This window comes from Misgurnus anguillicaudatus, chromosome 7 (genome assembly GCF_027580225.2).
Source record: "Misgurnus anguillicaudatus chromosome 7, ASM2758022v2, whole genome shotgun sequence".
Lineage (NCBI taxonomy): Eukaryota > Metazoa > Chordata > Actinopteri > Cypriniformes > Cobitidae > Misgurnus > Misgurnus anguillicaudatus.
The window spans coordinates 28,518,291-28,545,016 of NC_073343.2; the positions used below are offsets into that span (position 1 = coordinate 28,518,291).

Consider the following 26,726-nt stretch of genomic DNA (forward strand, 5'->3'; position numbering starts at 1 on the left):
GGGCATCGTTTAAATGCCACGGCCTACCTGAGCATTGTTTCTGACCATGTCCGTCCCTTTATGACCACCATGTACCGATCCTCTGATGGCTACTTCCAGCAGGATAATGCACCATGTCACAAAGCTCGAATCATTTCAAATTGGTTTCTTGAACATGACAATGAGTTCACTGTACTAAAATGGCCCCCACAGTCACCAGATCTCAACCCAATAGAGGATCTATGGGATGTGGTGGAAGCACGTCGAAAGGTCACGCATTACATATGTAAAAGCACTCTTGCAGACCATTTTAAACAATAAACTGAGACTAAGACATTCATTTGTATGACAAGATAAGACCCTTATTCGATTAGGCTTACGATGTGAAATGTGTTCACACTCTGTCCAGGTTTGCAGTTGAGTTTCCGGACACGAGCGGAGGAGGGACTGATCCTATTCGCAGTTTCACCCGGAGAGCAGGAGGAGTATGTCGCTCTGCAAATACACAAAGGCCGTCCATACTTCCTCTTCGACCCGCAGGTACATCACGGCCATGTTTTTATTTGTGCTGCAAAGATGGTTTATAAAGAAAGACTTTTGTGCATTTGATGAACTATAGACTAATTGGTTTATATACTTTAGCTAGAGAGTGTTTGAGAGCAATTAACTTGTTACCCGCAGATATCGAGTGGCAATAGCATGCTAATTACGCCACATCGCAGTACTAGCATGCCGGGTCGCTGCTGTGACTATGATGATGAAAGCAATGATGAAAGATTAGCATCCAGGAGACCACCGAGAATCTCTCCCCACCAATAAGTGGCATTGCCGAATGTGGACGGTTTTGCATTCGTAAACACATTTTGTCGAGGTAGTTTGATAATTATAACTAAAAGTGGTGTCATGGCCAATTAATGTCCCCTGATAGCGTGCCCATTAGTTCCCTCATTAACGAATTCAACAATTCTAATGGGATTAGCACCATGGGATGCTAATTGAGCGTGACACAGGAAACTGGTATGCTTCCCCACACACTATTTTCTAATGATGAAATTAATGAGCATTTTATGAAACACTGTCTCATGAAAGCATATTTAGTTCCTGTAAAGGCTGTCACAAATGATGCAGCTTTTTCCAATGTCTCCTTATTGGAGATAACCGGTTGATGAGTGTTTTCCAGACGTAGAGTTAGGAAAGAGGGTTTCTCCGAGGCCCGTGGGCATGATTAGTTGCTTTAGCGCCACGGACGGCACCCATTTCATCTTAAACAAACTCAAGGGCTATTAAGCAAGAGTATGTTGCACACTGTGTTAATGACGCACACTCTGTCACTAAACCCTATAGCAGCTTACACGGGACGGTTGTGGAACAAATCTTTAATGAACTAATTGGAGTATTAGTACGTAAATTCTTATCTTTTTACCGTGCCTGCTGTTTTCCATTGGCCATTAATTTAATCGTTAAAGGATCTTTAGCATTCTATACATGTTTGCTTTCTTTTTTTAAGTTGTAATTGCAATCAATTTCTCAAGTATATTTGTGTTTTATCAGGAAAAAATGCCTCAGAAAAGGACCTAATTGATTATTCATTTAGTGTAATTAGCAATAAATTAATGCAAGTAGATGATTTGCGGTGTAAATATCCTCTAGCAGTGTTTTTTAAAGTGATGAATGCTGCGACTAAACATTTGGGGTTTAGTCATTAGGACTCCCAAGCTTAGATGTTCAGCAACAGTTTAGCTTTTAATAAAAAAACTCGAGTGTCTTTAAAAACCTGTAGCAACATTCAGTTCTTCAGTCAAGCACAGCATAAATATAGCATAATTTCCTCCTTTTAATACAATGATAGTGAATACACTGCAAAAACAGAAATCTGAGAAAGAATTTAGAGAGCACACACTGTAAAAAATGATTTTCAAAAAAAAATTGTTTTCTATTTTTGTCTTGTTTTCAGTAAAAATATCTAAAAATTCTTACATTCAGATGCTTTTTCTTGATGAGCAAAACGACCCAAGAAAATAAGTCTAGTTTATAGACCACAAATATCAAATTTAAGTGATTTTGTGCATAAAACAAGCAAAAAAATCTGCCAATGGGGCAAGATAATTTTTCTTGAATTTAGTGTTTAAGAAAAATGTTCAAGATTTTTTTGGTTACCCCATTGGCAGATTTTTTTTTGCTTGTTTTATGCACAAAATCACTTAAATTTGACATTTTTGGTCTAAAAACTAGACCTATTTTCTTGGTGTCATTTTGCTCATCAAGAAAAAGCATCTTAATTTAAAGGAGCGGTGAATCAGATACTCAATTTTAACTTGATAATTTGTTACATAAGAGGTCATCATACTTAAATGATCATCCTGCAAGTTTCAGAACTGAAAACGTCCGTGCTACTGAAATATAACAGTTTTTGGCACCAAGCCAGTATTACGACCGAGTGAGGAATTCAGAGAAATATGACGTCAAAGTAGAATTGAAGCACCTCCCCAAAGCCAAATACAACGACCACTTTTGTAGCCCCGCCCACAGCTTCGCGTGACACGTGTGTTTCAACAATCAGTAAACATGTCTTTAAAGATTGGCAAATGTAACCAAAATGACTTTTAAATAATTTTTTATTTTTATCGGGGTGATCTGTTATGATAGAGTACCATGGAAACGAAGTTTCAGTTTTCGGTTGTGGAAGAACCGTCTATGGGAAGAACACAGACGCTGGATAACGGAGGCTCAGAACATAACATTAGGAATGCGTGGTTAAAGGTTGTTTTTGAAGAAGTTCCAGCTCGCGTGGGAAGTGTTTGTTTACTTTGTGTACCGCGGATTCATTTGTAAAGAAGTCGATTCTGGATTTGCCAAGAGACTGTGATTAAAAGCACCACTAATATTGGATCTGACAAAAATGACACAGCAGTATACACAGTAAGTAAGACATTTTACTTTATTTAAGTTACTGTGTTTCACTATTGCTTTGTAAGAAGAGATCGCTTGATATGTCCTGTTGTAACATCCGTGTCTGTGTTTAATTTACTAAAACCATTAAACGATTAATACTTAACAATACGATTGTAATTTAACGGTAGAAATATACAAAGTTAGTGATAAGCAAGGACTTTAGATTCTGATGCCTGCTTACTGTGTTGTATACGATAATTTAGTCAAGTTGCGTTTAAAAGGTCAAACACTCAACAAAGCTTTTTTATCACATAACTGTGGTATGTAATGTTATGTGTATGTAAGCGCATCCTCACAAGCACAATAGAAATATACAAAGTTATTGATAAGAACTTATCAGCCGCGGTTTAGATTCTGATGCCCGCTTACTGTGTTGTGTACGGTAATTTAGTCACGTCGAGTATAAAGTTTCATTCATGTGTATCATCATTAGCACCCATAATCTTTTGTGGCTCAAACATATATGTGTTCAGCTGCTATTTTTACACATGAATGTTTTTAAAACATTTCCCCACATGTAATGATGAAAAATGAAGCTGTCCAATCATAGCAGTGGGCGTTTACGTCTAGGTCTTCAATGCGGCCCGCCCCTTCATACGAACCATTTCTCCAGACAGCCACTAATTCATATTACAAAATAGCCTATTACTTATTGCTTTTGATGTTTTTGAATGTAAAAACCACGTGAACATCATAAGTATACATCAGACAACAGTATAAAACAATAAGATCGACAAATTCACCGCCCCTTTAAGAATTTTTTGATATAACTAAGCCTGGCTTAATCTAAACCTTGTCTGGGAAACCTCCCCTATATCAATACATTACATCAGATGTTCAACTGGGCAAGACTTCTAACCACCAAATATACACACATTATTTTACAAAAACGTTGACCAATGACCGCCTATAATGCAGGACAATTACCAAATTTTGGTCTGGCATGATTAAAGTTATTTGTCAAACCGCTGGTAGATGATGTTATTCAGAAAGGCTTTAAGGTGTAGTGACAGAATTGATCTTCCATCGTAAAAAAGCCCCATTGAATACTTTCAAAAGGAGGAGGGATAAGAATGCAGTGTTGTCTGTTCTGTCTTTTCCCTAAAGCTGGTCTCTCTCTCTCTCTCTCTCCTGCCCTCTGCAGTAAGCATATCGCAGGCCTGACTTCCCTCAGCATCCACACACATATTGATTTGATCATTAAATCTTCATCACAAAGAGGAGATGCGATACTTTGTGTCCCGCCGCTTTCACTGCAGAGCACTCAGTCAGGCTGTTAAGTGTATGAACCTGAATGATGTCATATTTTAGCGGGACAATAACCCCATCTTATGTTGATGGTGCCAGCTCGTGAAATTTACTGCTTTTGGGGGATGTCCTATCTCTGGGCAGAAATCCTCAGCCCTGGTGTTCTGTGCCAAGAGAGATCCTCATGATAGTTTATCAACTTCTTCCCCAACTTCACCTCCATAAACACAGATATCGGAAAGTAAAAAGTCAAAGTCTTGCTATATGTAGTATCTGTGTGCTCATTTTTATACTATCATGGTACCATACCAAAGTTGGTGTTTTCCCGCCTTCTGCTTTTGTGAGCATTTAGCTATTTTAATGCAGATTATATGTATTTACTTCCAGAATATTTAAATAAGTAAGGACATTTCGTGATGTCACAGTATGCATACTAGTGTAGACAGCTACATACAGAAGCAAAGATTATACATTTGTTACTTTGGGTACTTCCTAAGCTCACGTCCTCCATCTAAACATGCCGATCAGCTTTCATTCATGCAGTATGTGCATTGTGTTCAAGATGAGCAAGCGATTAACCCTCAGCGTTTGATGCTAGGCTTCAGCCGTGGCCCTCAGCCCTCTCAACGATGGAGGTAGACGGTATAATGACAACCAGTGGCACCATCTGATCGCTACCAGAAAGCAGGCCGTGGGAAAAATCATTGTCGACAATCAATACAGCGGTAATGATGCACACACACACGTATGATATTCATAGGCCAGCACCGCACACCCACACCTGTCCTATTTTGCTCTTTAACAGATTTTAAGTGAAGGAATTATCAAGGTTAATTGTTGCCATTCACGGTGTGATTAGAATAATTAGGGCAAAGAAGCCTCTCCTTACCTGAACTTACATTTCAATTAAGGCTGGAGGTGCTAAATGTCTCCCTCATCTTGTCTTAAAAGGGTCTTAGGGGATTTTTCTTCCAAAAAGAAGTGTGGATTTATCTGAATTACTCTTTGGTATATTATGACTTAAAGGTGCAGTGTATAATTTTTAGAAGGATCTCTTGACAGAAATCCAAAATAATATACAAAACTAAATTATCAGGGGTGTATAAAGACCTTTCATAATGAACCGTATGTGTTTATTGCCTTAGAATGAGACGTTTTATCTACATACACAGAGGGTCCACTTACATGGAAGCCGCCATTTTGTGCAGCCATGTTTCTACAGAAGCCCTTAACGGACAAACTTTTTTACTAAGTTGTCTCCAAACGATGACATGTTTGTCTGGTGGCGGCTGCCGTAGCTTCTCGGATGTGTTTCAAAAGCAAGAGGTAAGCAGTGGACTGAGCCGTATGTTGCAATTTGCAACCTCACCACTAGATGCCGCTAAAATTTACACACTGCACCTTTAAGTGAGCACTGATTGAATGTAAGAAAAACTTAAAGTTAGTTGAAAATTCTGATATTATTTACTGACCCACATGTGAATTGTTTGGACCCAGATGGCTTTCTTTGTTTTTCACAACCAATGGTGACTGTTGTTTTTTGGTTTGTTTACAATCGGATCATAGCCATAGATTTATTTTTCTTCCGGTGGGTGCTCGGCATTTAATCTCACGCAACGCTTAGCTTGCTTAGCAACGACAGACGCTATGGGAGCACCCAAGCATTTCGAAAAGAACGAAAGCGGCGTGATTTTAGTGAGGGGCGACCTTCCGATCTCTGTTATGAAGCCAATACGAAGTGATTTAAACTGCAATTCATCGCTTCATCCACCTCACTTCACCACCCACCTTTGAACCCATTATCGGATATCTGCAAGTGATGCACCGCCTACTATTGGCTTCAAAAACGATCTTCAGAAACCTATGGGTGACGTCACGGACACTACTTTGATCGTTTTTTACAGTCTATGGGTTTTAGACGCATAAAGTGCCCCAGCTTACTCATCAAAGCAGTGATTTACCAATAAGAAAGGCTACAGAATTTCAAAAGCATTTTTGATTAAAATTAATTGCCGTTTTTCCATGGGTGCATGGACATTTCGGTGGGTGCTCGAGCCCCAGAGCACCCACTGGATCAGAACCTATGATGAGGGTGGATTGACTACTTCATTTCAAACTTAAAAACGGCTTTAGTGGCCCAAACTTAACTTCCGGTATAAATTTTCCGGTATACTTCCATGCTCGCTGTCTCCCCTCGTCTTTAGGAATCTGAAATATTTGTATTTTCAACAAGGTATTTGTTCCAGAGGTCAGTTTAAGCACTAGCCAGCCCAATAAACAAACATACCGTGACAATATGTGTGCGTCCAATGAAACAGTCTATAAAATAACTTTTTGCTTCTTGTGTCATATTTTCCGAGTGGTCTTAAAGGTGCATTGTTCAGCTTTTATAAGGATCTCTTGACAGAAATGCAATATGATATACATAATTATATTATCAGTGGTGTATAAAGACCTTACATAATGAACTTTATTGTTTTTATTATCTTAGAATGAGCCGTTTTTTATTTACATACACTGCGGTCACCTTCAATGGAAGTTGCCGTCATGTTTCTACAGTAGCCCTAAATGGACAAACTGTTCAACAAAGCGCATTTCGTCACAATGTTGATTCAGACTACGACATGTTTGTCCTGTGGGAGCTACCGTAGCTTCTCATTGCGTTTCGAAATTAAGGTTGTTTGCTATACGCAATCTTACCACTAGATGCGCTAAAACCCATACTGTACCTTTAAGGCACACAAGCGTGATTGTCGACAGTATAATGCTTTATGAACGTTTTAATCTGTGCCTCATGGTTCCGATGAATAAAGAATGCCATAGGGGGTTTAAAAGACAAAAAAGTGAATAAATAAAAATACCTTTTTTTAGTAAACTAACCCTTTAAATACTATAATCCCACTCTGATTATAAGACCAAACAGTTGGAGTCTCAGTAAAACATTATTGTATAGATTTAATATAGATTTTTCAGATTATAGTCACTTTTTTCCCTACAGGGTCAGCATCAGCTACAAGTGGAAGTACCATCATTGGTCAGAACACGGGCGTCTTCATCGGAGGCATCCCAGAGAATTTCACCATTGTTAGACAGGACACTGGTAAGGGCCGTCCTTGGTTTACTTATTAATGGGCTTGTCATCTGAAGGCTACACACCTAACTGTGTGTTTGTGTGCTTTTCTATGGGTGTTTTTGCATACAGGTCCAGCCAAACCTGTGCGGCAGAGCTTTGCCGGGTGTTTGAGGGATGTGATGGTCCAGAAATCTAACGGCACCAGTGATGTTTGGCAGCCTCTGGACTGGGACACGACACTTGAAAGTCATGAGACCTACGAAGGCTGGGAGGGCTGTCCTGCTGTTTCCGAAAATGGGGCATATTTCCTCGGACACGGTTATGCAAATTTTACGATGATGCCGTTTTTAATGTAAACGTTGTGATGTTTGTAATAAGTGTGTTATTTTCTTTTTTGACGTTTAGGGTTCCTAAAGGTCAAACCTGAAATGCTCTCTGGTGGAGATTATTTTGAAATATCATTTGAGTTCAAAACCGATCAACTGAATGCACTGCTGTTGTTTGCCTATGATATAGACGGGAAAGATTTCATTTTGGTGAGTTTGCATTCATGTAAACTTTCATCTAGCTAGATCATTGCTGTTATATGTAAGAGGTGTCGATTGTAGACTTTTTGGGGTCAGGGTTTAGATTAATCCCTAGATTAATTCGTAATGTTTGGACATTTACATAGTTTTTACAAACATACCTTACAAAAACAATATTGGTGTGCATCTTGAGACAAAACAGTGGCACCAATATATGTTAAGATTTGTCAGGTCAAACATTCATTTTAGTCCGGGATTAGGATAAGCCCTGTCCAGGGATCCGCCCCTTTGTGTTTGTATTTGGGTCAATGACGTGACGTTAATTATTTTGTGTCCGTATGGTTCAATTAAATGTAAAAGGGTTTAACTTTCAAAATATATTTGCAGATTACTTGCATACATTCTATTTTTTGAGGACCAAGTCTAAAATTTCTGTTTTTTTTTATTTTGAAAGAATATTTGGGGGAAAATTGCAAAAATGTCAATGTGGTGTAACCGGTGTGTCAATTGGTGTAACTAGTATTTTTTAAATTAAAATTTAAATATATTCATAAAAAATGTGGAAAAATATAATCATGTAGTTTTGTGTAATATGATTTTTTACATACATTTTTACATCATATGTCAAAGATTATTTAGAAAACAGATCGGTTTTCAGCATATGTCAGGACAAATATCACAAAAACACATTAAAATTTACATTTAGAAATAACTAATAAAATAATATTTTAAAATGATTTTTTTATGATTATGCTTACATGCCATCAAGGTGGATAAAATAATTATTATTTCTCATTCTTTGACGCAATTGGCGGTTACACCATTTGACATTTTCAGGTCCATTCAGTCTTAACTTTCATAAAAATGGTACAAATGTAATTTTTTATTGCATAAAATTAACATAAATATGCATTGAAATAAACCTAATTTGTGCTTTTAAAACAAGTTTTTAAAAAATATTTTTGCCAAACGGTTTTTGTCACTGAACCAGGCACCTTTTGTAGATTTGTGACAAAACACATTTTTGGCTGACCAAAGCATTATTAATTTGTTTGTGTGTTGTGCGTCTGTTGTTTGTGTGATATTTAGGCTGAGCTGCAGGGTGGAATTCTTTTCTGGGTGTTGCGTTGGGGTGAGCAAACAGCAGAGCTGAGTGTTTGGGTGGGCCTGTCCTACTGCGATGGGGCCTGGAACTCATTAAATGTGCTAAAGAGAGGGTCTTTGGTTAGTGCTGGTCTCAATGATGTTTATGAACAGGGAGGAAGAACATTGGTGGTCTTCTGACCATCAGCTCTCCACTTTATCTTGGGGGAGTCCCACCTGAAGTTCTGCACCCAGTGTTGAACAAACACAGTCTTCTACATGGTGAGGCACACAAAATGTTTTAATCTTATAACATCTCTCCTATGATCGCTTACAACAGAATCAGGTAAGAATATAAGTGAGAATCTTGTATAGTGTGCCTTTGTATTAGTGTATATGGGTTCAGATTTAACTTTCCCCCATTGCCCCCCATGTTATTTCCAAATCCTGAGTTTAAATTATTATTGTTTCCGATAAACCATTCAGCTCCTTTTCATTCTATCTTTGTTCGCTCTTTTTTCCTTCCTGCCACTCTGCAGGTTTCGGCGGCTGCATCAGAGATGTTAGATTCGCACGCGGGCCTGTCGTAAGCTTGGCGGCTGTGTCCAGCGGTGCTGTCAGAGTCAATCTGGATGGATGCCTGTCAGCTGACACTAGCGTTAACTGCAGGGGAAACGACTCCATTCTGGTGTACACGGGCAGAGACAGGAGCGCAGAGGACCTGACACTACAGCCCTTCACGGGTAAAAGCAGCACCCGAACTCGTTCGCCAGCACGCTCTAGCCAAGCCTCATTGACCCGCGGCTATTTTGGCTTCGTGTTGCCTGTCTCTTCTCTGTGTCAGGCGATTGTTTGGCCTGATTTGTCCTTTCTGCTCGGGGGTTTGTTATTGTAAAGATCGAACAGAAGAACAATATAATACGTCCACCCCAGTAGCAAACGTAGACACACGACACAGAGAGCGCTCAGAGGTCGTCTAAAATGGGTACTGCTGTCCCCTTTATCAGCAATATTGTACAAATGTTGAGAACCGCAACTTAGATAATGCACATGGACAAATATAGCAAGGCTGCTATACAATATATATATACAGTAATGTGCAAAAGTCTTAAGCCACCACAACCACATTTTATTAAGAGACAAACAGAAAATAAGGAAATGTGTATACAAAATTAAAAACAAAACAATTTTCAGGACTACATGTCTTTTTCAGGCATCAGTCAGTATTTAGTGTGATCTCTCTTGGCACTAAACACATCTTGAGCTTTTTTGAGGGGCCTGAAGTCCTGAATTTATATATTTTTTATTTATATATCACTTTATTTATTATGAGTCAACTTGTATACTTAAATGTTCTGATTTCTTTGTATGAATTCAATATTTATATATATAGGATATGAGTCTTTCTTTGTTAACAGAGTACTTGTACAGAGTGATGGCATCAGGAGAAGGAGGCTGGACAGTCGGGCCGTGGCAGCGGGGTCGCAGCAGAGAAACAGGTAGGCCAAATGGATTTTTCAATTTAGGTTATGGGCTTTGGCACGTTGAATGTCAGTTTGTGAGCCAAAAGATCTTTTTGAACCTATGTCAAATCTAGTATACTGTACGATAAAGTGCAACAAGCATCCCAGCCCATCACAGAGATCTGCATTCTGTTGACTGATTGGTTAGTTAGTCACGTGATGCAAACAACTAAATACTTTCTGCCACCCATGTTTTGTATAACCAAAAACAATCCAAAAAAGACCCACCTAAATATACTGATATAAAACTATTAAGTAACAAAATGTTGTAAACTTTGTGGGAGAAACGTTAATGAAAAGTATCTTGAACAGCACATACACAGTCCTGTTGGCGCCATTGTTGTTATGGTTATCAAGTACCATTTTAGAAATATCTCAAAAATACGGCATATGCTCTCTGCATTAGATACATAGAAGCTTTTTCACGCTTTTATAACCTCAAGAATTTATTATTGTAACTTGATACACGCGGTGTTTGTCACGCAATTTAAGTAAACAAACTTAAGCTGGTTCAAAACGCTGCTGCAAGAGTGCTTACTCGATCTAAATAGTATGATCACATAAGCCCAGTTTTGGCATGTTCACCATGGCTACCATTTAACTATCGCATACATTACACCTATAAAGCCTTCTCTTACGAGAATTAACCATGGTTTTACTACAGTTGAAACAAACAAAAAAATGGTTACTGTAGTAAAACATGGTAACCACAAAATAACCATGTTTTTTTTTTAAAACAAGGTTAAACCATGGTTTAGCTGATAGTAGTCAATACACCAAAAAAACATGGTTACCACACTTTTACCACAATAAAATCATGGTTAATTTTCATAAGGGATCTTCTGGCCTACCATCATCGTGCTGCCCAGCAACCACCAAGCGGTTCCCATGAATCTTTTAGTTTAGTATTTAAAGAGCACCAATGGTCCAATTAAAAATTTTACATTTCCTTTGGTGTGTAAGTGTGTGTTAGTACATGGTAACGATATGCAAAAAGTACAGACCCAAAGTAAACGATGACTTGAGTTATCATCTCCAACGTAAATCTCTTTTCTTGGACTACAACTTACACATGGATTGTAGGCAACAGTTTACTTCCTGGGATTGGTGATGTAGACAAGACCGACATTATCATAATTCCTCCCGCTTCAGACTGTAAGTTAAGTCCTGTTAGCATTGCATTGTGCACGAATCTTTCAGACATGGTAAGGAGCGTCACATTTTCGGCTGACGTCAGAGCCCTGCTGAAAAACAATAAAACCATTACAGAAAATTCTAATGGTTTCCATTAAAATACCAATAGGAACCATTAGCTTTTACAATTAAAACCACTAAACTGTGGTGTGTTTTGGGCCATATTCCATTAGAACCAATACATAGAACCAATAGAACCAATACAAACCATTAGAGACCAACAAAGACCAATAAACTGTGTTTTGGGCCATATTACATTAGAATCAATAAAATTCCCAATAAAACCAATAACATTTCTGTGATGGTGTTTATTGTTTTTTTAGCAGAGAGGTATTCAGGCCAATCACAATATACAGATTAGCTGGCCAATCAGGGACACAAAGCTTTTCAAAAACGGTTTTAAGTTTGCATTTTTAGGACCCCAAAACATTGTTGTATAAACGTCACCCCAAATCCTTAAAACATTAAACGTTTTTGATTGAATACGTTGTTGTGTAAATGACCCCTAACTATGTGCCAGAGTGCAATAATGTGTAAAGAACATTGTGTACTGGGTGACTCACTAGTGCCCTGTTCTACCGTATCTCTAAACTCAAATGCCAATAGGTAGGCTTTTGATAGCACTGAATGTGCTTTAAAAGTTAAGAGCTGTACTAGGGCTCGGTTTGATACTGGATGACTATGTCCAATCAGATACCAAAAATCCAGTAAATATACAGTACTGTGCAAAAGTCTTAGGCCACCATCACCAGCTTTGTTGTTTTAGTAAAATTTAAATATTGTCCATCGATATTTACTTTTTCACTCTTTTTAAGATACAAACAGAAATGTAATATGTATACAAAATTAAAAACAAAACAATTCTCAGAACTAAATGTCTTCTTCAGGCATCAGTCAGTATTACGTGTGATCTTTTTTGGCACGAAACACATCTTAAGCTTTTTTCAGGAGACTGAAGTCATTCGATTAGAAATTAGGATTTAGGTTTAAGAGATCCTGCAGCTGCCTGCTATTGCTCAAGTGAAAAGGGAGTTACTTCACACTTCAGCTTATACTTTTATACAGTTTTTAATACCACATACACATTTCCTGTATTTTCTGGTTGTATTCTAATAAAGAGACTAAGAAACAATTATATATCATCACTATACAATTGCAAAAACATCAAATCTAATGGTAGAATGGTGGCCTAAGACTTTTGCACAGTACTGTATACTTTTTTATTGTATAGTTTTGCGTAATCACAGATTAATTGTATGTTTCCGTAAATACAGAATTGACTGGCTGCTAAACCCACCTTACAATGATATTTGCTGAGCACACACATTGACTGGCACACCACTTTTCTCACCTGGGACACAAAAAGAGCTACAACAGCCAGCGCCACAGACTCTGTGCTGATATTTGTTTGTGTCATAGTTTTCAGGCCAAGCCGTTTTATTCTTATCTGCACAATATATGTCGCAGTCAAGGAGATGAGATGCTGTTTGGTGATAGCTTATCGTAACGCTCTCTGGAAGAGTGTACACATACATTGCCTTTTTACAGATGAAGACCCTGTGTGTGTGTGTGTGTGTGTGTGTGTGTTTGAGAGAAAGAGAGAAAAAGAGAGAGAGAGAGAGAGATAGATTTAAAGTTTGCAGTTATTAAAGGAACACTCCACTTTTTTTTTGAAAATATAATTTTCCAGCTCCCCTAGACATAAACATTTGTTTTTTTGCCTTTTTAAAATCCATTCAGCCAATTTCTGGGTCTGGTGGTACCACTTTTAGCATAGCTTAGCATAGTCCATTGAATCCGATTAGACCATTAGCATCGCAATCAAAAATAACCAAAGAGCTTTGAAATTTTTCCTGTTTAAAACTTGACTCTTCTGCAGCTACACCGTGCACTAAGACCGACGTAAAATTAAAAGTTGCGATTTTCTAGGTCAATATGGCTAGGAACTATACTCTCATTCTGGCGTTATATTCAAGGACTTTGCTGCCGTAAAATGGCTGCAGCAGGCGTAGTGATATTATGCAGTGTCCGAAAATAGTCCCCTGCTTTTGAAAGTTACCAAGAGTACTATTTTCAGGCGCTGCGTAATATCATAACTGTAACAATGTAACTACAAAAGAGTCAAGTTTTAAATAGGAAAAACATAAAAAATCTTTGGTTATTTTTTAGCGCGATGCTAATGGCCTAATCGGATTCAATGGATTATGCTAAGCTATGCTTAAAGTGGTACCGCCAGACCCGGAGATCGGCTGAATGGATTCCAAAACGGTAAAAATCAAATGTTTAACTCTAGAGGAGCTGGAAAATGAGCCTTTTTTCTAAAAAGTGAAGTGTCTCTTTAAGAATTTTAGATGCATTCTTGAGCATCAGAGTTTTTTTAATCTACGTTTGACTTTCGCTTATCTTGTATATTGCTATATTTAAATTGTAAAAAAAAATTTTTTTCAATGGAAAATTTGTTACCACAGTACAAGAAAAAATATATTGGGACCATAAAGTACATTTTCTGTCATTCAGCGGCATTACATTTAAGCATTTGGCAGATGCTTTTATTCAAAGTGCCTTACAGTGCATTACAAAGTATACATTTTTATCAGCATGTGTGTTTCATGACCTTTGCACTGCAAACGCAATGCTCTACAACTGAGCTATACAGTTGGTTAAAAACACCTGTGTAATTCGTAATATCGCCCACCCTGATTCCGATGATAAATCATTAAGACTTCCACTTACATTTGTTTACATGTATCGTAGGTCAGACCAGCATCCCGTTGTGGATATATCACACGCATGTCTGCTGTCTGGCTTGTTTGGACTGTAAAAACGAGCGCTAAAGAGATTCGGTAGCGCGCGACGTGTCATAATTGATGCTTGTTGCATTTCTGCATATGTTTGACTGCTTTATTTATGCCCCCTAAAAAGCGAATCCTGAAGAGAAAGCGAGCCGTGGCTTGATGGGCGTGAAATATAGCCCGGAATGAACGCTGGATGTACAGTCATATTAAATCAGTGCTGAAAAAGTTACAACTCTAATAAATTGTATTTATGCTAATGGTTAGATATGATTTACTGTGTCTATTAAAAGTGAAGAATGTGTGCGCTGCTTTTCTTTGGCCTGACACACACGTTCTCTCCTTCCCAATTGGATTCTCACACTCTCTCTCTCTCTCTTTCTTCTCCTCCCCCTGACTTCCCCTCTCTCTTTCTCGTCACGTGTGTCTCTCTCGCTTATTATTTCCTGTTCAGTTCCACAAAGTGTGCTGCCTCCCTCCAGAGTTGAGAGTGTAAATGGTTCCAGCGTGGAGGTGAGCTGGGAGGAGCCGGCGGAGGTCAGAGGTGTAATTGAGAAGTACGTACTGAAAGCGTACAGCCGGGAACGTCCCTCCTCGTCCCCTATCAGCGCCGCCTTCCCCCACTCTCAGCACCTGACAGGTGAGGGGCGCGGCGCCTGGAGCTTAGCTCAGACGCCATTTAAACAAGTTGCCTTACTAATATTAGCTGACCGTACCCTGTACAAAATTACTTATAGTGTCATGAACAGAAGAAAAGTCGTAATATTTGTTGATGTAAAAATATGCTATTTCAACACTATTTTATGGCAATTTGTATGTTTTTTACGAGGTGGCTAATTCATATGAATTCATATGACCTTTTTTGTACAATTTCCTTTTGCCCCTGTGGCTTTTGGGTGGGGTTTTGTTATTTTTTATTTTTTTATGATAATTGTATGTTTTTGTACGATTCACTTCGTACGAATTAGCCAACTTGTGAAATATGGTAGATTTCTTGTGAGATCAGGTTGGCTATTTAGAGTCTTGTATTAGGGTTGTGCCGATAGACGATAGTATCGTGTATCGACGATCTTCAGACATATCGCCAATAGCAGGCTTTCATGGCGATAGTCATGACGATAGTTGGCGAATGGTTATTATTATTATTATTATCATCAGTTTTACATTAACATCCACAATGCATGCTTTTCCTCACATGAGGGTTTGTGGGCTTCACTTTACGCGGAGAGCTTGTAAAGAGAGAATTCCTTCTTGCACGTACCTGCACTTAATGCGCGCGTCTTGGTCTCCTCCTACCACTAAAATCCAGCGCGCCGCGTCATGAGCAGCTGCGCTTCTCTCTGTCTCATGTGCACGCGCTCTCGCGTCTGTCCGAAGTCTAAACATAAACTAAATAGTAATCCTTATGTATTTGTTCAGTGTAATGCGTTTCATGCGAGCTGAGGCAAACTTTACTTTTTGTTTAAAATATGACCCGCTGCATATTAGCGCCTCTCTCTCACTCTCGCGTACGTGCAGAGAGCTGCGCTCTGTCCGAAGTCAGATAACTAGGTATTAATCCTGTTTATGATATGCATTTCAATGAGTTGTAGCAACACGTCCCTCGTGTTTAATATATGATTGTGTTTAAAATATGATCGCGTTCCGCTGGACCGATGCGTTTTAAAAGTCTCATCTGAGAGCACCATTGCTTGACACGTGTAGCCTTCTGCAACAGCACTAAACCAATGCATTGAATTGTTTTTATGTGCGCGCACGTGTGTGTGCGTGCGCAGATGCATGTTTTTACAGTTATTAAGTAATCATGATTGATAGGGTTTTAATGACGCGCTCGCATTAATGGCATCAGGTTTAAGAAGGTTGCGGTCATGACGGTGTTGCTCTTGTTTTTTTTGTCCACCCATCAAGTGACTTGTTATAATGAGTAAAAAATTAACAAATAAAAAATGAGTAAACGACTGCCCCGCCCCCCGATAATATCGTGTATCGCCGATCTCACAGGCTGACGATAGGACGATCTGAAAATAGGGCATATCGCCCAACACTATCTTGTATGCATCAGGGTTCCCACAGGTCCTTGAAATGTTTGTGAATCTGGGGGAAATAAGTCAAAGCCCTGGGAAGTTGTTGAAAATATACATACATAGATATGGGTCATTGAAGTGATTGAAGCTATTTAATAAGAAGTTTTCTGGGAAAAAATCCATATTATTCCCTGTGTAGTGTAGGATAATATCATAAAAATTCTAGACTTTTTAAGCACACGTGCTAAACTGTTCGCTTTAAATGCTTATATCTTCTGTATGCGAATGTTGATTCATACCAAAATGCTTTTTTGCATGGTTGTGTTTGACACATGAAAACGTCTCGGGTTACGTATGTAATTGTTGTTCCTTGAGAAGGGAACGAGACGCTGCATCTCCCTTGCCAAACTTCATGCGTCCCTGTAATGCCGTCTTTGGCAATATTTCAGAGAGCAATATACTTCCTGGCTCCCGCGTCACCCTGTCATTCCCATTAAGCCTCACAATTGGTGTAATTTGATATACACATTTAGACGCACTTACCCCTGGAGGCGTCTCCAAAGTGTCACCGCAGTGACGCAGCGCAAGTTCCCTCGAAAGGGAACTGTAACAATGTATCTTAAAAGGTAACTTGATGTAACCTTGCTCTCACTTTAAATGTGTTCCCACATTTAGTCCTTGAATTTGAGGGTATTGGATCTGGAAAGTCCTTAAAAGGTCCTTGAATTTAAAGTTTAATAAGGTGTGGGAACCCTGATGTTTTTATGTATCTATTCAAAATTAATAGGTGTATGCATTGTTCTTAAAGTCATTGATTGAACTGTCAGAAAAAGTGTCAAAAATGGCCCTAGCTGTCACTTGGGTGGTACCCTTTCAAAAAAGACACCTTTGCGTCTAGCAAGAGCTTATTAGTACCTCAAAGTTACATGTTGGTACCAAATATATGAAGAGTTTGGTTCCAAAACGGAATAAATCAATTTTGACTAATTTGGATAAAAATGTGTTTTCTATACCAGGAAAGTGACAAAATGAAAACCACTATTTTTGTTACAAACTTTCACATAGTGTCTTTAGGTTATAATAACTTAAAAATTCAAATTCATAATTAGATTTTTAAAGATTTATTATAAAAAATCCACGACAAGGTTTTTTTTTCAAAAGCTATAAATCTATTGAATCAATATATAAATGTGCATTCATCTTTGCCATATTATATTAATTTAGTTGACTAGTGGTATACACCGATTAAAAAAATAAACATTAATGGCATTAATCAAAACACTTACTTTGTCATATTAACTCTTTCGCCGCCAGCGTTTTTAAAAAAAGTTGCCAGCCAGCGCCACCGTTTTTCATGATTTTCACAAAAGTTTAATGCCTTTCAGAAAATGTTCTTCTTTAAATATATGAACATACAATATACCAAATGAAAGAACAGACCCTCTGCTTTCAAACCAAAAAAAAAAAGTTTCATCCTACCTTCAGTAGTTCTTTTGTAATCAGCTTTTGAATATGGGTAGGTTTCTGCAAAAACACCACATTTTGAGAAAAAGGCAGATACACCACATTTTGAGCAAAATTACTCGTCATTGGCAGGGAAGCATTTTCTCTTGTTTGACGAGATATCTCGTCAATGGCAGGGAAAGAGTTAAGAACACTGTCATTGCTGCTGTCATCCTTGAGACGTCGTTGCTGAACTTTTTTGACAGCGATCAGCTGTAAAAATTTTTGGTCTTGCTCGATTTTCGTTGACTTTGAGTAAAATTATGGAAAGTTTTTCATAAGATCCTCTGGGGTCAATGTGTTAACATGTCAGAGCTTCATGCTGTCAGGAAAACAAGCACCCGTCTCCCGAGTGCCTCTCGAGTAAATTATTAGATGTTGATGGCTTACGTTTCTTTCCCGTTACAAAAAACCATCACAGGTTCATCAATGCCATTAAAGTAATATTTTGTTTTTGTTTGTTTGTTAATCACGAAGTACAAAGTAGATGAGGAAAACTAAGATTCTGTGTACTCAACGTGCCGCCATTGTTTGTTTACAAAGGGAGAAAAGATGACAGAATAACACGGTGGATATTGGATTTTGCGTAAAATTAAGAATTTACTTTTAAATACTGACCTGATATAATACTGATTCTGGCAGTAACTCGTTTTTTCCAAAAATGGCGTTTATTGCGTTTTGGAACCAAACTATTGATAAACATTTATAAATAAACTTTCATTAGAAATATGGTTTTAACATTAGGCATTTTATATGGATACTTAAAAAAACACCAAAAAAGCGTCTTTTGTGTTCGAAAAAATCGTAATTTGTTAATTCGGCTTCTCTTTAGCCGTCACATCTCAGAACAAAATGTTTTGGTCCTGCTCGATTTTCGTTGACTTTGAGTAAAGTAATGGAACGTTTTTAAAAAGATCCGCTGCGGTCGATGTGTTAGCATGACAGAAGCTTGATGCTGTCGTGTGAGAACAAGCAACAGCCGGCATATTTCCTTCGCCCGTGTGGCTCTCACGTAAATTTTTCGATTTTGGTGGCTTACGTTTCTTCTATTCCACAGAAAACCACCACAGGTTTATCAATGCTATCAAAATTAGTATTTTGTTTTTGTTTGTTTGTTGATCATGATGTACAAAGTAGATGAGGAAAACTAGGATTCTGTGTGTATTCAAAGTGCCCCCATTACTATGATTTGTTAAAAGATGTCGGAATATCACGGCCGATATCGGATTTTGTGTAAAATAAAGAATTGACTTTTTAATAATGACCAGATACAATGCTGATTTTGGCGTTTTGGAACCAAACTCTTCATATACATGTACCTAAGTGGTACTTATTAGGCACTTTTTAAAGGTACTGCCCCAGTAAAAGCTAGGGACCGTTATTTGACCATATAAAATTGCCTAAAAATAATTGTTATCTGTGACTTGAAAAGAGATCGGACTTAAAGGACATAATTTGAGTTTTGAGGAGGCAAGACTGACAGCCTCAGTCCCCATTTACTTGTCTTAAATGAAATTAAACATTGTCAAAATTCTCCTCTCGTGCTCTGCAGAAGAAAGTCAAACAGGTTTGGAGCATCATGAGGCTAAATAAATCTTTAGAGTTTTTATTCTTTAAAGGTATTAAAATCTTCGCTAAAATGTACTTCAAAAATCACTTTTCCAAATAGAAAGACGCGGCAGTGACTCAGTATCCTCGGGACAAACGCTCCTGACAGTTATTGGTCAAGTTTTTAAGACTGCGTTGCGTGTCAATGTGACATTGCAAGTTTACAGACTGGGAATCTGCTTAGATACTTGAAATTGCTTCAATGAACAAATGAGGATCTTGAAACAACGATTACGTTCCCAGATGACCAATCACCACCAATAGACTCTGTCTCTGGGCAAATGGAAACGAGAAGACTCTTTTCTGCCTCGATCTTGGCAAGCTTCAACGTGCGCAAGCCCGGGCCGCGCTAATTTATGATAGCCGTGACACAAAAGCAGAATTACGCAGGCAGATAAAAACCGAGAAAGCAAATGAGTGGGTAACGAGAGGAGACTGGGTCAAACTCTTAATTGAATTAAAAGACGTCTGTCAAAAAAAAAGTTACACTTACCTGGCCAATTATGGCTCGGCTGAAGTGTTTTCTTTCCAGCGCTGACAGAGATCTGTCTGATGCGAAGACACGGTGGATGCTGGCCAAAGATCCACTCTATTAAGAGATCCCGCCTTTATTTGGGATGATAGATTTGTAAAAATACATCATGATTTTACACCAAATTAATCTAAAAGCTGCCTTTTTTCAGCTTAAAAGCTGGGGATTTTTTTCATTCTTGACACAGCTTTATTAATGACAAGTATGCAAGTAGGAAAAGTTTGCAGCAGTAGCATACAATGAGTTTAAATAGAGATGAAAAATTAAATAAAGAGTGATAAGTATTGAAAAAGTTGGCTTTTTTGTAATAATTCACACAGATAGGGAAGGTTTTATCATTTACTCACCTTTCACACAGAACTTATAAGACTTTCGAAAACTTGAAAAATATTTCTCCTATTGTTTTTCACAGACGATAAATGGATTTAAAATGATTGGTAGCACTTTTTAGTTTAGGGTCCAATTCCCACTATTTACTTGTTGATTGTTATCATGCATGTTAACTCTTTCGCCGCCAGCATTTTTCATGATTTTCACAAAAATTTAATGCCTTCCAGAAAATGCTCCTTTTTAAATATATAAACATACAATATATGAAGTAAAAGAACAGACCCTCTGCTTTCAAACAAAAAAATCAGTTAAGTTAAGATAATAGCGGTATTGCAGATTGACGAGATAACTTGTCAATGGCGGGGAAAGAGTTAATAGGATTTTGGCTGTTTATTAGTACACTTTAAAAAAGTTGGTTCAACTTAAAAAAGTAAGTTACCTGGTTGGTTAAAATTGTGAGATAATTCAATATAATAAATTAATAAATAAATCAATAATATAAAATTAATAAAAAATGTTTGCACTTTAAAAAAAATTTTTTTAGGCTTTTTGACTTTTATTTAGACAGTATAGTGGAGTGTAGACAGGAGAGTGTTGGGTGGAGCGGGATCGGCAAAGGACCTTAGAGACGGGAATCGAACTCGGACCACCGTGAACACACTGGTGCTATATGTCGGCGCACTAACCATGGGGCTAATGGGGCCGATAATTTATAAATTTTTTAACTAATATTTTAAAGTTAAACTGATGCACAATTTTTTAACTAATATTTTAAAGTTGGACTAACTCAAAAGTTTAAGGCAACCAGGTAACTTACTTTTTTAAGTTTAACCAACAAATCTTTTTTACAGTGTACTAATACAGTACATATTACTGTCTTATTCTGCATGACCTTATTTTACATCCCCTAATCCTATACCAAAACTTAACAACTACCTTATAAAGTAGTAATTAGGAATTTACTGAGGCAGAAGTTGTAGTTAATAGTTAGTTGAAGACGAATCAAAGTGTGACCAAATCATTTGAGGCTGAGCAAATTTTTGTTAGTTTCTCCGCTATTATTTTCTGTATTCTCCTTAGTCCTTATTGAGCACCAACGCCAAGCCCATTAGGGCTTGTTTTGGAAAATGTTGAAATCAGAATCATATCGATCACAGCAGGCCTGCCGACATCCTCTTTAAAATAGCACCGGCCACTTTATCCATTAAACAACGTCATTAGTGTCCCATATCCTGAATAGCGACGTCCCGCATCACTTTCCATCTCTCTGATTAATTGGAGATATTACTGTTTGATAATAAAGACTCGTTTTAATCCAGACCTATTATCAGAAGTGATGGTTATATTATGCCGTGTTTGAAAAGCCATTGCATTAGGAAGCCGAGCTGGGGAGGCCCTCCGTTTGAAATATTGAAGTGAATAGAATGACATTTGCCTCTTGATCTCGCACTATTTTCTGCCCTCTTCTTTTGCAGGCACTTTAAGTGGCTTGGCTCCTTTTAGCAGCTACAGTATTACCCTGACTGCGTGCACTCACGCCGGCTGTGGGGAGAGCCCGATCGCCACCAGCTTCAGCACTCCACAAGAGGGTAAAACCATTTAGAAGGTCCCGACTCCCACATTTCTTTGATGAATAATAAAACCGACGAGAGGAGCTCGAATAAAGCCGAGCCATTTGCTTGAAAACTCCGAACTAATTTGATGACAAAGTGCAGTGCCAGGCTGTAATTGCTTGGTTTTATTTATTTTTTTATTTCCCGCCTCGTCCGTATTTCCGTTTCGGAAAAAGAGAGCGATTTTGAGAATGGGGGAAAATGAACTCTCTACCCTTTAATGACATGCATCTTTAATAGATGTAATGCAGATTAATGGGCTTTTTAATTGCCATTACATTGTTCGTGCGAGAGACTCGTCTTAATGCAAGGAATCTGAAAGATTAATGAAAGCCTCTTCATTTCACTCAACCGGAGAAGTAAATCTAAAGACAGTTTGGGCTAAAAAGAATTGATTGTGGCGTTGAAACTATGAAATCGAGAATCAAGTGGCCCATTTGCACCGCTCTCGTCCAATTCGGCGAGGCTCTGCTTTGCGGGGCGCTGCGGAAAACATAATTTTTCTTTCAGCACGTCCGGCGCTCATTCTTTATTGGCCTCACATCTATCTGACCGCACAGGCGAGATAAAGAACAGTCTTCCTCAGTCAGAGGGAAAAATTCAGTGTCTGTTGATCGAGCGACATTTTCTTACATGAAACAGAAGGAAGATTAACTTCAGCATCGGTTATTTTCATTGCCTGATTCAGTGTTGATCTACTCAACAACTTTACATATAAAAATGTTTGTTTATGTTTTTTTCCAGTTTTGCTAAAAATAATAATAAAAATTATGTCTGGACATACAGTAAATGTGCATTGGCAGTGTATGAACATAACCACCCTACAATGAAAAAAATCCACCCTCTTCTTTTTTTATCCTCATTAAACCAAATCAGTCTCATTAGACATGCTGTTTTGATTCGTTAGTTAACCCAAAAGCTTTTCTAAATGTGTTTGTTAACACATTGTAGCACTACTGTAGTTTGAGAAAAACATTCCAGGATTTTTCTCATTTCAATGGACTTTAATGGACCCCAACACTTAACAGTTTTAATGCAGTGTAAAATTGCAGTTTCAAAGGACTCTAAATGATCTCAAACGAGGCATAAGGGTCTTATCTAGCGAAACGATTGTCATTTTTGGCAAGAAAAATAAAAAATATGCACTTTTAAACCACAAATTTTCTTCTTCTTCCGGCTGTTTGATGAGCCAGCGCAACCTCACGTAATTGTGTAATGCCAAAAATGACAATTGTTTGCTAGATAAAACCATTATGCCTCGTTTGGGATCATTTAGATCATTTATATCACTGGAACTGCAATTTTAAACTGCATTAAAACTGTGAAGTGTTGGGGTCCTTTACAGTCCATTAAATGAGAAAAATCATGAAATGTTTTCCACAAAAAACATAATTTCTTCTCGATTGAATAAAGAAAGACATCAACATTTTGGATGACATGGTGGTAAGTAAATTATCTGGATTTTATTTAAGAAAATGGACTAATCCTTTAATGATAATTTTAGCATTTACTAATACATTTTTAAAATCAAAAGTTATGACTGTTAACATGAACAATTGTACTGGCATTAACTAACATTGACAAAAATGAATAAATGCTGAACACCATTTAGCTCATTGTAAGTTCATGTTAGCGAAAGCATTTTGCTTTTTTAGTTTTGAAAGAGTTAAACAGGATCAGTGTTGGGTAAGTTACTCAAAAAAAGTAATTAATTACTAGTTACTAATTACATCTTTAATCTTGTAATTAGATTACTTTACAAATTACTCTCTCCAAAAAGTATTTAATTACTTATTACTAATTACTTTCTAAATCCTATTTAGTACATGATACAAGGATAGGCTTGAAATGGCTCGAAAAAATAATATATAAAAGTACATCAATTATTCTGGTCCCACTTTAGGGTCCAATCATCTCTATTAACTAACTATTAACTTTTGTCTCCATATATACTCCAACTACTGCTTATTAATACTAAAGAAGTTGTTAATTTTAAGTATTGGTAGAAATGGGGAGGGTTAAGGATGTAGAATAAGGTTTTGCAGAATCAGATATTTGCTAAGTGTTAAAAAACAGCCAGCATCTCATTAATATTAATGCTAATAATCAACCAGTTAATTGTGAGAATTTTAAACTTAAACTATGTTAAATCCACCTTTGTATTACAGTTAACATAATAGTTTTAGAGTCCATACACAGTATTTAGTTACATCAGAAGTAACTGTAATTAGATTACAAGAAAAATAAGAGTAATCCCTTAATTTACATTTTCAAGGGAAAAGTAATTTAATTACAGTAACTAATTACTTAGTAACTAGTTACACCCAACACTGAACAGGATACAGAATTGCTTTGTTAGTCGGCAAATTTAAAGTTGTTCATCTTCATAAAAAATCTGTATCAAATACTGTGTACACTGGTCATACAGAAATAAAGCCATTCCCAAACAAAATGAGCTTAGTTTTGGCTGATATATCATTCGAGTCCAGAGGTTGAAAAATATGGATGCCATATTCAGTCGGTTCATTAATCTAAGTTGGGCTGAATAGCCTTGTTTAAAGGATAGTATGACATTAAGAGTCGTTGTCAAGTGCAAAAATCAATCTGATGTGAACTTGATTACAAATCCAAATTACTGTATTGATCCTCTATGAGAGATTTTTTTACCACATCACATACAGAGGCATCTTATTCATGTTCAGAATGTCTTTCATCTAAATTATATTCATTAAAAAATAACTTTGTAGTAGACTATATGTAGTCTGTTACAGTAAAAGCCAGCTCTGAATATCCTGTGCACTCCTGTCCACTAGTGAGAATACTAATATAAATTAGATTTTTTTGTAATTTATTTTAATAGCTCCTGAGGAGGTTTTTCCACCTGCTGCTGTCTCGTACCCCAACTCTCTGTATGTATACTGGGTACCTCCACCTAAACCCAACGGCATCATCACGCAATACATCCTTTACAAAGACAACGCTCTTGTGTACCAGGGCAACAACACTGGCTTCAATATCACAGGTAAGCAACACTTATGCAAGAGCTACATTGTGCATTGCTTCAATTACTATAGACTATCTGTGATTTTCATTTATCACATAAGCTTTCACTAACTTCTATTCATCTAGTACAGGGGTGCCCAAACTGGGTCCTGGAGGGCCAGTGTCCTGCAGAGTTTAGCTCCAACCTTCCAGGACCGAGGTTGGTCACCCCTGATCTAGTATTTCTGGTGCTCCACTGTTTCTATGTTTACACATTACATGCAAGAAAGAGAAAGGAAACAAAAGTAAGAGTCTGATTTGCACTTGAAAGAGAAAAAAGCAACCCACACCTGCCCTGGGGATCTTTCTTTGAACGTCGGTAAACTGTCATAATGTAAAGATGAAAAGTGCAGCTCTCTGTCACAACAAAATGTGCTTGATAATACAAGCCTCAATACTTTGAATTATTATACAGGAATCAGACAGAAGCTGGCCTTTTGCTTGGCACATGCTCTTAGTGAACACTTATGGTGTAGTAACTTTTACATATCGTCGCTGTCCGATGAAAACCACGTATGTCCATTTTGCCGATTTTGAGATTTTTCAACGGATTGAATGTCCAGGTTCATTTCCGTATACAGTATGCTTCACATATCTAAATGGCCAATGAAAAGTTGTGAAATCATGTCATCTGATTTTCACGTATATCCATTTGGTGTTAATACTGTCAATCACGCCGCGTATCTCCCGCCTGTGAAGCGTCTTGCCGGTCTCGTGAAGTTTCATTGAAGCTCAGGACTGGATAGCTGAATAAACACAGCCTGGTGAGACGATTCACGCGTTTACATGCGTACTTTTCCCCTGCAGATCGGACCACAGATCGGAGTACACCACCCCCTTCAATACGATCCAAATATGCATCCGATCGTCCTCAATCGTATTGATTAAGGTGTTTACATGAAGGCTTTTCAATACAATCGAGCCATCAATATGATTACAAATGGATTATTTGGTTGCATGTAAACGTACCTACTGACTTTCCTTCATCGAGGTAAATGTTTCCCCCCTGACGCCAGACGTACGCCTAGGAGTGACAACATTACGGTAGGACTGTGCAAACATCAAAGTACTGCTCTCGCTGTACTTTGATGACACCGGCCTGTTGGTTCTGTCAGCACCAATTTAAAATGTTTTGGTTAGTGGAAATTGCCTTTTAAGCAGGGTCATACTGTAAAATGACATACTGTACATGTAGGATCATAAATCCACTACACTTAGGGTGCGTATGTTTTTAATTGTTTTAATTTGATGAGCTGAGCTTTTTTTCGGCACTCAGCGTTTAAAAATATTCAACTTTGGGTGAAAAGCTCAGCTCATCCATGTCAGTTCTCACAAGGCTGTCCAATCACAGTGGAGGAGGGGCGGGACAAACATCACAACAACCAAATGGCACATTGGACAACAACTGACAAATAAAGCAGAAGTATCACAGCAACCAAAGCGCTCAGCTGAAGAAAGCTGGTAGTTGGCTGAAATGAAGCTGCCTTGACCTTAAAGAATACTACCTTAATTTTGTTACAGTATTGTGTGTGACCCTGGACCACAAAACGTCATAAGTCACACAGGTATATATGTAGCAATAGCTAACATAGTATGGGTCAAAATTATAGATTTTTATTCCATAAATGATTAGGATAATAACTCATTCCCCACCAGCCATTTTTTTAAAAGTTGCCGACAAGCATTTTTTGTGATTTTCACAA

The 26,726-nt window shown here is 37.7% G+C and overlaps 1 protein-coding gene across 1 annotated transcript in view; it reads left to right on the top strand.

Moving 5' to 3' along the window:
• ush2a (Usher syndrome 2A (autosomal recessive, mild)) overlaps positions 1-26,726 on the top strand; it is a 328,621-nt gene that overhangs the window by 104,855 nt on the left and 197,040 nt on the right. The window contains 12 exon segments of the mRNA XM_055171788.2: positions 389-519; positions 4,778-4,904; positions 7,178-7,279; positions 7,382-7,570; positions 7,658-7,788; positions 8,869-9,034; positions 9,037-9,144; positions 9,402-9,605; positions 10,281-10,361; positions 14,826-15,011; positions 21,844-21,957; positions 24,842-25,003. Coding sequence (XP_055027763.2) covers positions 389-519; positions 4,778-4,904; positions 7,178-7,279; positions 7,382-7,570; positions 7,658-7,788; positions 8,869-9,034; positions 9,037-9,144; positions 9,402-9,605; positions 10,281-10,361; positions 14,826-15,011; positions 21,844-21,957; positions 24,842-25,003 — 1,701 coding nt within the window.